This window comes from Petromyzon marinus, chromosome 10 (assembly GCF_048934315.1).
Source record: "Petromyzon marinus isolate PM22_M1 ecotype Great Lakes invasive population chromosome 10, UKy_Petmar_22M1.pri1.0, whole genome shotgun sequence".
Taxonomy (NCBI): Eukaryota; Metazoa; Chordata; class Hyperoartia; order Petromyzontiformes; family Petromyzontidae; genus Petromyzon; species Petromyzon marinus.
In genome coordinates this window covers 8,349,350-8,361,903 of record NC_133676.1, presented here as the reverse complement: position 1 = coordinate 8,361,903, position 12,554 = coordinate 8,349,350, and the positions used below count along the sequence as shown (strand labels likewise).

The window sequence follows — 12,554 nt, the reverse complement described above, 5'->3', positions numbered from 1 at the left end:
AAATCGTCGTAATGAATAATCCAATAATTGGCTTTGTTCAGATCTGACTTACAGATAGGGCGAGCAAAATGTGGTCACGTAGGGCTAAGATAAATTTTTTACTTAAAACTTTCGTGACTGCAGGAATTCATATTCTTTCGGTAAAGTCACGTAGGTAGAATAATAATAAAAATAAAGTGAATACAAATAAAAATGAAATAATAACAAAAAAACATTAATGTAGACTGCAGCCTGGTTCTTAATTGGAGTGAGTGTACTGGCAGTCTATAATGTATACTGTAGCCTGGTTATTAAGTTTGGTGAGTGTACTGGCAGTCTATAATGTAGACTGTATTAATGTTTTTTTAAGCTGGTGAGCGTATTGGCAGTCTATAATGTAGACTATAGCAATGGTTATTAAACTGAGTGAGCGTTCTGACAGTCTATAATGTAGACTGTAGCCTGGTTCTTAACCTGAGTGAGCGTACTGGCAGTCTATAATGTAGAATAATTATTGGTTCTTTCAGTAATAAAAAATAAAATAAAGATAAAAATAAAAAAACCACAACGTAACCATTGCTACAGTCTACATTACAGAATACCAATATGCTCACCAAGCTTAAAAACCAGGCTACAGTCTACATTATAGACTGCCAGTGCCCTCACCCAGCTTAATAACCATTACTACAGTCCACTATAGATTGCCAGTACACTCACCAAACTTAAGAACCAGGCTACAGTCTACATGAATGTTTTTTTATTTTATTTTATTTTTTATCATTTTTATTCACTTTATTTGTATTCTTATATTTCTAACTATGTGACTTTACACGAAAGAACCAAAGAATATGAATAGGGCTAAGATCATTTATAACCCTTTGTTCATCCACTGCTGGATGTAGGCCTCCTTCCACCGAGTCCCTTGGCGCTGGGCACTTCGGGACGTACTGCATGGGAGGCGCGGTATGAGCATGAAATGACGGTGGTCACGGTGAAGGTGGCAACGCACCCGCAGGCGTTTGATTCCGGCGCGCGTGATCTGCTGGCAGTCGTAGAGCTCCACGCGCTGCAGGCTCTGGCACCCCTTGAGGTGCTCGAGGGAGGCGTCCGTCACCAGCGGGCAGTTGTCCAGCTCCAGCACGGTGAGCCGCTCGTGCGAGCACGCGCCGTTCGTGAGGTGCCGGATGCCGTCGTCCGTGATCAGCTCGCAGTGCGACAGGCTCTGCGCGGTAGGCGTGTAAACCAACCGGGGATCGATTTGTCACCGAATATTTTCCTAGGTCACTGGTAGATTGGAGTGGCTGGAACATGATGAGTAGTCACAGCCATGGTGAAGAATATGGATGTGGTGTGTTGAGTGTGGAAACATATTTTCGGATCGCTGACCCAGACAGACCCGACTGAGATGCAGCCCTCTGTGTTACAGGGTAATTTGTAGATTTCAATCAATTATTATGCTCACAATATACATGTCGCCATACAGCCCTTTTGTCAATCGACTGCTGAATGAGAATCTCCTCAGGTTATTTGACCATATTTCACCATGCTAGTCAATGTACAGCCATGCATTTGGCTGAACCACCCTCTGCTGACTATGCAGCCTTGAATCAGCCTAAGCAATGTCTTATACATGGTGGTCAACCATGCAATCACTCGCCTGTCTCCAGGCTGCTTAGCTTCCAAGATTTACCAAAGGAACATTTCAGATGATTTGGGTGAAAACAATGCGCATGAATTGTGCGTGAATATTCCACTAGAGTGCGTTATACGTAAAGGCTTCACACGACCCCATGCAGCCACTGGAGGTGCTACATTCACCAATTCACCGACCCACGAAGGAGGCGATTCGTTACACACCTACTCTGCGGAGTGTGGTACGAAGAAGACGAATGGGAGTGAAATCATTTAAAAGAACCTTCACGTGCAGAGAGTGTAGATATATACTTGTCTCAATAAAAAAGCCAGAATATATGGTCAAGACGTATGCAGTTGGAAATGTTTTGCTCACCAGCACGGTAAGGCGAGGACAATTTATGGAGAGCTGCATCAGGGTGGCATCTGTTATCTGAACAACAAAAAATAATCAAAGTACAGACCTGAGATTGAAAACAATGAGGTTAGAATGTTTTTGGTGCGCTTCTACCTGTGCACTAATTGAATACATTTGGTAATCTATCCATTTTAATAGCCAAAGGCTAAGGGGCTGTTTCTCAGACATATAGTCGGCAAGTAGAAGGCGATGTTGGTATATGGTTTTTACCCAATTAAAGTTATTTTTGGTGTTTGAGAAACCAATATTACAACAGCGATTAACGTTCACCAACCAAGCTGAAGAATGCATTTAGTACTTCCTGAAACAAAAAGCAACCAGAAGGTGCATTTAGCTCCAACTCTGGAAGGACATCAGTGGCTCAGTGCATTACCCCAATGCTCAAGGTGAAACATGTATCAAAATAAACACATGTTTAAACTGTACTTCGGGGCTAATGTGCTTATCAGTTAAGTCACTGCTGTTCAAAGAGGCATGCGAGTTCTGTTATAAAACATACCAGGATACACTCTTCCAAGTCCATCTTCTCCAGCTCGTGGCAGTTCTGAAGCAAGATAAAACAGTCATGTGGTTTACCATCATCCAAGTTGGAACAATCAATCCATCGAATTACGGAGTAACCTGTGATAAAAATGTATAATGTGCTATTGTGGAGAGACGTTTTGAGCAATAAATCAACCTCTGTTCTTGTATTTTTACAGAGGTATTTTCAGTCTGTGCCTACTGTTCTCTACCTTTGTTAACCAGAAGCATCTAAACACATTCAAACACTCTCCTGTAAATGATATACTCATCAGGCAAAAAAGTGAGCGCAGGCTATAAACAAAATGTAATAACATAGGCAACAAGGTGATTTCTAGACTAAAAAGGACAAGTGACCATTACACAGGTTCTCCGATCATCCCTTGCACATCATATAAACTAAAGTGAAAACTAAACTATTTTTATTTTTCCAGGTAAGGCCCACTGAGCTGTACTTCTCTTTTTCAGAAGGGACCTGGTCACAGATTATTATCAGTTGGAAATTTATAGCAGCCAAATACTCTAAAAGAATGTTCCTAAATGTGGAGGGAAAATTTGACCGAGAGAAAAATCCACGCGACCACGAGGGGGAACATACAACCTCGAAAATTTACAGGTGTCAGAGTCGGGATGAAACCCATTACTTCCTGTATACCGGGCGAGGTAGTTAATATCACGCCATGGTGGCACCTATATATCATCATATTGTGATGATATATACATGCTGGCAGACTTATTTTAGATCACCCAATCAATAGGCAAACACTAGGACTATACTTTGTACAGCAGCAAGACAAACTAGGCTGTGTGCATTGAACAAGTCGTTTGGAAATTCCATGCGACATTCAAGACTTGATGGGAGGACTGATCCATTGGTCACGATCGCAGTTATGCGATCTATAAATAATCTTTTGCGAGCACTATTACCAGCAGGATTTGTTTAAGCAAGCCATGCTGATTTATAACAATGGCACTGTCTTACCCGAGCCAGGACCTGGAAACCAGCGTCTGACAACTGGGAACAGCTGGACACCTCCAAGATCCTGAAACACAGAGCCAAATTACTCAGCCAGGCAACGTGTGGATAAAACCAGACCGTTTGACAAGCAAGGGACAAGCAGCCGAGATTCTGTGCCTGTACAAACAAGCAAAAGGGATGTCGGGTCGACTTTGATTTGATAACACACGTGTTGCTCTTCACGTGGCTTTTTACGTAAATAGTTCACTGATGGGACCACTGATTCCGCCGCTCCCTTCCAGAGCGCTCAAGTGCTTCGAGACGGTGTTCTGCAGTCGGTGCCATTTACAGATTTCTGTGAAAGGCGTCATATGCGTAAACAAAGTGAGGACGAGAAAAATCAACTGACTTCTGTATTGGGGGGGGGGGGGGGGGGTGGCGGGGGTGGGGGAACGAACCGCAGCTGTGGGCAGTTGTGTCCCAGCGCGTTGAGCACGGCGTCCGTGAGGGCCGTGCAACCCGACAAGGAGAGCGACTGCAGCTTGTGGCATCCCCGGCACATGGTGATCACGCCCTCGTCCGTGAGACGCTGCACACAGACACCACCGCCACGCACCGTGACACGCCAGCATGCACGACTGCATAGCACATCACACCGCCACATGCTACCACCACGCACCAGCATGCACCACCACGCACAACATGCCACTACATACCACTACACACCACCATGTACCATACTGCACCAGCATGTACCTCTAAAGACACACTTCGACATACCACCATGCACCACCATGTACCAACATGTGCCCCGAATAACCATGATGCAATACATATTTTAACATGACGGCCCGCCACTCGCCCACACGCGAGTGTCAGTGCATGACCCAGCGGTGTAATTTTGCGATGATTTGCTCACCACTGGGTTGACTGACTGCCCGATTATTGTTGTGCAGGTTAAAGCAGTGTCAATTGTGAGCCACGTGGTGGCAACAATGCAAGGCAAGATCCACTATCACTGGAGACATCGTAGTCGGTTCGTGGTTATTTAGGGGCGACTTTGAAACCAACTGTCAAAATTCAGGGTCACAATTTGATTATAGAATCGATTCTTTTTTGACATTGTGGTAAATGTAGAGGCATCTAGTGGCTGGAGAGTTGACACGAACCCGAAATATATTATGTGGACCAAAGAGAAAACATAACTTAAATCTTGACTTAAAGCTTTTGTGACTGCAGGAATTCATGTTTTTTGGGTCTTTCAGTAAAGTCATGTAGACTAAATTTTTCTTAAAAAAAACTACGACGTTTCGATGGCAACACAAGCAATCGTCACCCTCCTGGGCCATAGCTAACACGAGTGATGAGCGAGCGAGATATGAACCTAACCCTGACCTTCCACTGATGACGACTGCTTGTGTTGCGATCAAAACCTCGTAGTTTTTTGTTCAATTTTTTTGTTCTACGTGACTTTACTGAAAGACCCAAAAAATATATAAAAATCATAACTTGTTACACACACGTGATTTCAAACGTGTATTTTGAGCAAGAATCAACGTTCTTCCTCTGTAATGCACATCTTTGACTGGGTGTTTGGCATGTAAATTAAGACTGTCTAGCACTGTGTAGACCTGAATAAATATTTTCTCACCTTATTCCTGGATAATATGCATAGTGTAGTAGTCGTGTATGGAGACGGAGTCGTAGTAGGAAGCAACACGTTTTATTTATATCTTTAACAACACTCACTAGGACTTAAGATGAAGGGGTAATGGCCCCTTCCACCCACAACCTGTGGAGGTACAGCCTCCTGGCTATCTATCCTAGCCACTGACCTACTCCTATAGCCCTCCGGCTGACTGGAGCGAAGGAGGCTGACCCACCGCTGGCACCGGTGGGTCTCTGACCACTGGCCCGTCCAGACCCGGCCCTCAGAAGGACGTTGGGCTGAGGGAACCTCAGGGTCCTAGCATCTCGACCTCTGGCACCACACTGAGCCCCGGCCTTTAGAAGGACGTCGGGGCTTGGGGTGCAGGGTCTCGTCTCCAGGTGGCTCCTCGACTTCGGCTGGAGGCGAACTGAGCTCTGCTCTCAGGAGCCCGCCTTTTATACGATTCCCCACCGAGGGGCAGGGTTCTGAGGGATCACAGATCCCCCACAGCCCCCTCCCCTCAGGAGGGGTTCTGGCCACAGGTGATCAACCGATCTGTTTGTTTATCCCGCTTTCTGCCTAGGGGCAGGGTTCTGGGGGATCACACACACACACACTCCACAGTCTCCACTCCTCAGGCGGGGTCTTGGTCAGGGTTATCAATGACCCCGCTCTGGTAGGTACTGTGTAGCGTGTGTGTGTGTTTACAGTGACCACCACATCAGTAATATCGATTAATAGCTTAAACTCACAATACATATAAATGCATATACAAGAATCGTTTCACCCCAAGTATAATACCAATGGTGGGGTGTGGTGGCGTAGTGGTTAGCAGCGCACTGAGCCATAGCTAACACGAGTGACGAGCGAGATAGGAACCTAACCCTGACCTTCCACTTAACCAACCCACACTGACCAGTGTGGTGGAGAGTACGGGGTCGACACGGTGTGGGAAGGGCCTTCATACAGATCGACAGATGGTTGCAAATATAGCCCACGTCTCTTGAGCTCCCCCAGGTTGAAGCTCTTCAACCAGCAGTGGTGTGAGAAGGTAATTGCACCTTTACCACCACATTTGTGTGTCGACATTGGGGTATGAAAGCACACAAAAATCCACCACGCATAGTGGCTCAGAGTGACTCGCCATCGTCTTGAAGAACAAACACAGAGGCCCGCAACATTACTGCTGACCGAGGGCTAAATGTAAATCAGTGCCAATTAAAACTCATTAGCCTGCAAACCAATTACCAAACATGTTCTGTTCGTGCCACAGTCATTATGGCTTTCACCCACTCACTGGAGCGTTGGTGAAAGTGAGCATTAACATACACGTCGTCGAGCCTTGGAAAAAAGGGGGGAAGAGGGCTCGTGTGTGCGTGCGGTGCGATCCAACAGTCGAGGCTCCGGAGCAAACCGACTGGCACCAGCTCTGCCATGTCAAGTCAGTTCGTTGAGTGTTCATTAACCTGGGAGCATTTGCGTTTATAAATACAGGTGGCTGTTCTGTTGACAAACAAGTCAGATTTAGCAAAGGACATTCTCTTGTACCCCTGCTGCTGTGACTATGAAAGCAAAACATTTCAGAATGTTTCAAGAGAGAAAAATGCTTTAATTTCTTAATTTGTACCGTGAATTATTAACACTTTACACTGTGGGTGTGGAACACTGAGAAGTTGTACCCCTTTCACGTAAACAGTCGACCCCTTTGTAAAGGTTCTGAGGCAAAAGCCATTGTATAGTTTGTAAGTTGGGTCTGTGTATATACACAGACATCCAAACCTGCACACAATAGCAAATTGTAGTTAGGATAAAAGGGGCCGACATGAACTACAAGGGTAGACTCCCACGGCCATTCACTATTGCCGCGTTCACACAGCCAATGAAAGTGAGCTGGGTCCAGTTCATGGGCCTGGCCTGAATTCCCAAGGCAGCCTCACCAGACCAAGCTAACACTAACTAGGCCAAGTGGGGCTTATTTGGGGTCCCATGGAAGAAAGACTCCAAGTCAATGGTGCCTTCACTTAGGTCATCTTAAAGGCAGTCTCAAAATGAAACATGTATTTTAACTTAAATCTTGTTAACAATAAAGTTGCTAACTTTAATACAATTTACAAACTATTAGAAATTATAATAATTTCACTCGACTGTGACGGTAAGGGAGATGTATGTATGTATGTTGAACTTCTTTCACACTGTACGTAGCCCAACCATACCAATCAGAGTTGCAGGGACAGGACAAACTAAACACAAAAAGCAGTTCTAAATAAATTAGTTTTCAATCTAGATGTAAAAGTGCATAGCTCCATTGGAAGGAACAGCATTCCAGACGGCCACAGAAGCGCATCTGAAAGCGTGCGATGCATTGACCACCGTCTTTGTTCGATGGCTATCCAAAAGCCGCTGCTGCGAGGACGACCGGAGTTTGCGTGATGGTTTATGCTCCTTGACGAGATATAGAGGGGGCAGGGGGAATGGAGCAGGAGAGGCCGATTCCATAGAGTCCCCACATGGTTCTGGAAATGTTGCTGGGACCTTTCCTGGAACAGCTCAGCTTGGCTGGGTCTGAATCCAAATGGTGGTGGTGGAAAAACTGTGCGAGCGATGCACAAGCAGACCATGGGTGCTCAGCAATGACATGGGCACTGCCATGGCAGCTCTTGTTCCGATAGTACCACCCTCCTTCAATGGCACTGCCTACACTAGCGAGTGCCTCGGGTGAAGTAATTGACCAGGTGGTGATTAAAAAATATATATATTTATAAAACTCCCACGACATAAATTTTTTATCTAAACAAACCGTTATGGGTGTCCAAGCCTCTGTAGAGTTAAAACCTTAGAGACAAGCAAAAGTGCGTTACCTCTGGCTAACCTTGCTATATAACACCGAGCAATTAGCCCAATACTTTATGGAAGCGCCAAAAACCATAAAACTAAACAATTTTTATTTTACCAGGTAAGGCCCACTGAGCTATATAGATATTTTTCAGAAGCGACCTGGCCACAGATGATAGCTTAACGAAGTGGGTTATCGTGTAGAAAGTAAGAGCAGCAAAATACTCTAAAAGCATGTTTCTAAATGTGGAGGGAAAAACCGGCGGACCCGAAGAAAAATCTACACGACCACAGGGAGAACATGCAAACTCCAAATATACAGGCGTCAGGGTCGGAATCGAACCACTACCTCCTGTATACCAGGCGAGAAAGTTAACATTTCGCCACCGAAGAAAGATATTAACTGCAGCAGTGCACTACAGCATACACCAGCTGCATCACGACAAGCACATAGATGGAGAACGATTTAAAAAATTTGTTTTAGGACCACTGCTAATGTTCGAATTTTTTAGTTGAAATTTATTTTAACCAGGTGAAAACTGCAAGAGACCAGGATTAGACTCACCAAAATGTTCAACAACAACAAAGAGTAAAAAAGCCACCAAGTGCCAGGATAAACAAACAGTCAAAATAGATACAACCCTTTTTTAAGTGACCTACAAAACTGCAATAATTAAGCAGGCAGTTGTTAGAGTGCTGTCGGTTTTTTTATTAGACGAATAATTATGAAGGGTAAAAATATGTAATTTACAAAATAGAACCTGACAGGAACACCGCCTCATCACTTTAGCTTATTACACGGCGGCACGAGAGCCAAGTGTTGTTCTGCAATGAGCCACTCCAGGGCGGCTAATGAGCCCGCTGTGACTTTAGTTCGCACACTCAACCACGGCGGCTCCATCCATCTGCTTGTAGACTTGGGAGGAAAGAAAATGCATTAGCGGCGAAGCTTTTTGGGCGATTAGTTTTTTTTTCCTTCCCAGACTGGGTTACTCTATATCTCGGACAGGTCGTCAGTCTTGCGCATGGCATTTGACAACCCTGATGCATGGAATTTCCAATGGAGTGGTATGCTCGCAGAGTCAGGGCGGCGCAGGCTGGGCAAATCCTTGTAAGGAAAGGATGCTTATGTTTTGTCCCATTCAGCTCCTTGTGTCTAAACTTAATGACTTTAATTGGCTTCACTACAGCAATGCATTTTAAATTAACACAAGATTGTGTGATGTATTCATCGGTTAAATGAGCCTCGCATTGGATCATGAGATGTGATTTTTACACCGTTAATGAACACACGGGGGGGTATTTGGTGGTGCAATGGCTAGCGCGATGCGCTTTGGTGAACCTGGTGATTTGTTCCATTCCCGACCACGGCTAACATCAGTGAAGAGCAATATCTGAACTGATCCTTGGCAAGACCTTTCACCAACCAGCACCGACTGGGGTGGTGGAGTATAGTAACACAAGCTGCATGACAGATACGGCATGGGGAGAACTTCATTCAGAAACAGACTGAAAAAGGGATGCAAATTACATTGCAACAGTTTGCTTTTCTAAAGTGCTCTTCATGTGGAGCATCTCAGTGCGTTTATCAACAGTAATACAAATTCAAAAAGCTATTGACGAATGAATCCAGCTGAAAAGCAAGTCAACTTAAATACGCAAAAAAATTGGCTGAAAAGATTTCATTATGCCATGGACATGACTTGGAGTAGAGATGCAGAGGCAGTCAGCATCACAACTAAAGGGCCTTGGTGGTTTGGTGGTCATTCTTTATTTGATAAAGCCCTTAGCCACTCATGATTTTACACTACTGGCTAAGTGCTGGTGGTTGTGCTGTATATAGCTTCTCTAAAGTGTGCTTTCGGGTTTGCCGTATTGTTTGCCACGATGTCCGACGTTTCGGTTGGCACGCTGGGGGAGCTTCAGTTTCCAAAGAAGCTCCCCCAGCGTGTGGGAGCAAAACGCCAGACATTGTCATGGCCAAACACAGTGCGGTACAACCCGGATACGCATGGGGGAAGACTACTACACATGCTTAACTATCACACACGCATGTGAACCCAGAAACGGAGCACCTAAGATATTGAAACGACATTGGCTATTTGCAACAGCTTTCATAAGAAGGTTTGCATCATTTTCATTCAACTTACGGAGCAATTCTGCAGGTTAAGGGTGATGAGCCCAGGACTGTACTTGCCAACCTGCTTAAGAGCGCCATCATTCACCTTCACACAAACGGGGAACAGAAGGGTTTCATAGGAAACATTTACGGGTTACAACTAAACAACAGCTCTACAAATATGCATGCTTTGCAGAGGAAATAATTAGTGATGTGGTCGCATTTTTTCTTCCGTTTAATCAGAAGAAACTTGAGTTTCATTATGTTCTGGATTTGATAGAAAAAAAATGTCTTCATGGATATGTATTTAGAGTGATATTCGAAGATGTTTTCCAAAATTGGATTGGAAAAACTAAGGCATATAGAACTCTATAAATATTAACCATCTGTAAATTGCTGATTGCAGTTGTTATGTGTAATGAGAATTAAACTTCAGGAAATATTAGAACGGAATAAAAAAGGCTGCAGAAATGGGCTGAAGCTAAATACCGGCATTAACAAAAGTCACGTACGACAGGCTAACTCAACAATTGGTGAAATATGTTTGAAGCAGACCAGAATAAAAATAATGAAATAAAGGTGGATGAGAGTAGGTTGTACTGCTTTCGGAGAATTGAACTAAATGCTGAAGAGCAAATGTAAGTGCGCTTAAGGAATGTTTTTAGTCAGAGTAACCTACCCACAATGACATAGATCACATACATGGAGATTGGCGGAGAAAATGGAATAAACGCTGAAAAGAAGAGAGGCGTTGAGCATGCTAGGAATACAGCGAGACAGGAAGAGGAACATGTGGACTTCAGAAAATACGAACGTTAAAGACATCATATTGACTGTGAATAAAAACAAGTTGACTTGGGCAGAAGTATGTCCAGAAGGGATGATGGCTGGTGGTAAAAATCAACAATGGAGTGGCAGCCAAAGGAGAGAAAATGCCTGCGAGCACGTCAACTGCAGAGATGGAAAGTTAAAATCAGTTTGCATTCAGGTGCAAGAATGATTGTTATATCGCAAGACCATAAGAGATAGTGAGAGCTTAGGGAGGCCTGCATCCAGCAGTGAATAATAGATCATCGCAGATGCCCCTTTATAAATAATCAGCCGTAACACATCTCACAACTATTCCAAAAAGCAATCGGAAATAATAACAGCACACTGTGCTCATGGGAACAGAACAATGCCATGATCACTTCCCATATTTCCACACCAGTTAGAGAGCGTGTACAAGTTGTCCGAATTAATGCGGTGCTTTTCTTCTCCCCTTGATCTCGCGCCGTTGTTTATTTTAGGTGATCAATTCCACCGTGCCACTCGCAATGCACCAAGTCATTTGGAATTATCACCACTTACACAAGAGGAGCACAAACCAACAAATACACTTGGGGCAAAGGCAACGGCTTCGTGCCTACGGTTTAATTACAGGGCACAACACAATGACAACGTGCTAACGTTCATTCCGATTTTTTATGACAGTGTTAACTCACTGATTATTTTCCGCAGAAGAGGTTTATTTTATTAATTTGTTTTAAGATTTCACTGGGTAAAATTTCACGCGATGCTGCATCCGATTTTAACGTGAGTGTTGGAGCTGTGGCCGAGCGTATGCATGCGACACCCAATCGCAAGATAACCAACAAATAAAAACAAACACATGCACACACCACGCACGTGTAGTTTCACATTATTCAATCATACTAACATTACTATAGCAAGCCTGTCAGAACTTAGCCTGATTTACCTCAAAATAAAAAAATGGAGCTACTGTGATGGAAAGAGGAACACAAACACAATAAAACGTAATGCATTCGTCAATAGCACTGCCTTATATGGAAAAATATATATATATCATAGGCAGTGACATTTTGGGCAATGACTCTTCTTCACAGCAGAGATTACAGGTGATTGTTTGCAATCTAACCATATATTTAACATTTTATGGCAGTGTGATCAAATGGTTTGGAGGCTTTGATCGTCCTCAAATAATATATCATCCAATGAAATGCAGTATATTTGGTGAAACCGCCATGAAAATATCCAAAATGTTACTAACAAAATTAAAGAAATCCTTCAATTCCAATTACATCCAAATGGGTTTCTTTCTCCTTGTATAGTTTTTCTTCAGATGCTAAAAACCATACGAATAAAAAAGCATTGGTTAAAAATTGAATGACTTAATCAAGGGCAGGAAAATCCTCAGTGGGCCTCACCATGTGGCAGCCCTTGAGTAGCAGGACCTTCATGCCGGGGCACTCTCTCACAAGCGCCGTGATACCGTCCTCCGACACGTTGTCGCACCATGACACGTTGAGATGCTCTAGTCCTTTGCAGCCATCGCTACACCAGGAGGGAAAAAAATAATAAAGAAAACAAAATCAGTCGGCAGGCAGGGTCAGGGAGAAATAAAAAAAAAGATCAGCACAAGCAGCACTGGCATAAAAAAAAA

At 43.9% G+C, this 12,554-nt stretch overlaps 1 protein-coding gene across 1 annotated transcript in view; it reads right to left on the bottom strand.

Moving 5' to 3' along the window:
- The window catches only part of LOC116940980 (F-box/LRR-repeat protein 20), a 39,394-nt gene that overhangs the window by 3,540 nt on the left and 23,300 nt on the right, over positions 1–12,554 (bottom strand). Inside the window, exons 8-14 of the mRNA XM_032951465.2 lie at positions 12,319–12,445; positions 10,143–10,217; positions 3,968–4,098; positions 3,534–3,594; positions 2,529–2,573; positions 1,988–2,044; positions 989–1,201 (exon numbers count right to left, since the gene is read on the bottom strand). Coding sequence (XP_032807356.1) covers positions 989–1,201; positions 1,988–2,044; positions 2,529–2,573; positions 3,534–3,594; positions 3,968–4,098; positions 10,143–10,217; positions 12,319–12,445 — 709 coding nt within the window. The remainder of the gene's footprint in view (positions 1–988; positions 1,202–1,987; positions 2,045–2,528; positions 2,574–3,533; positions 3,595–3,967; positions 4,099–10,142; positions 10,218–12,318; positions 12,446–12,554) is intronic.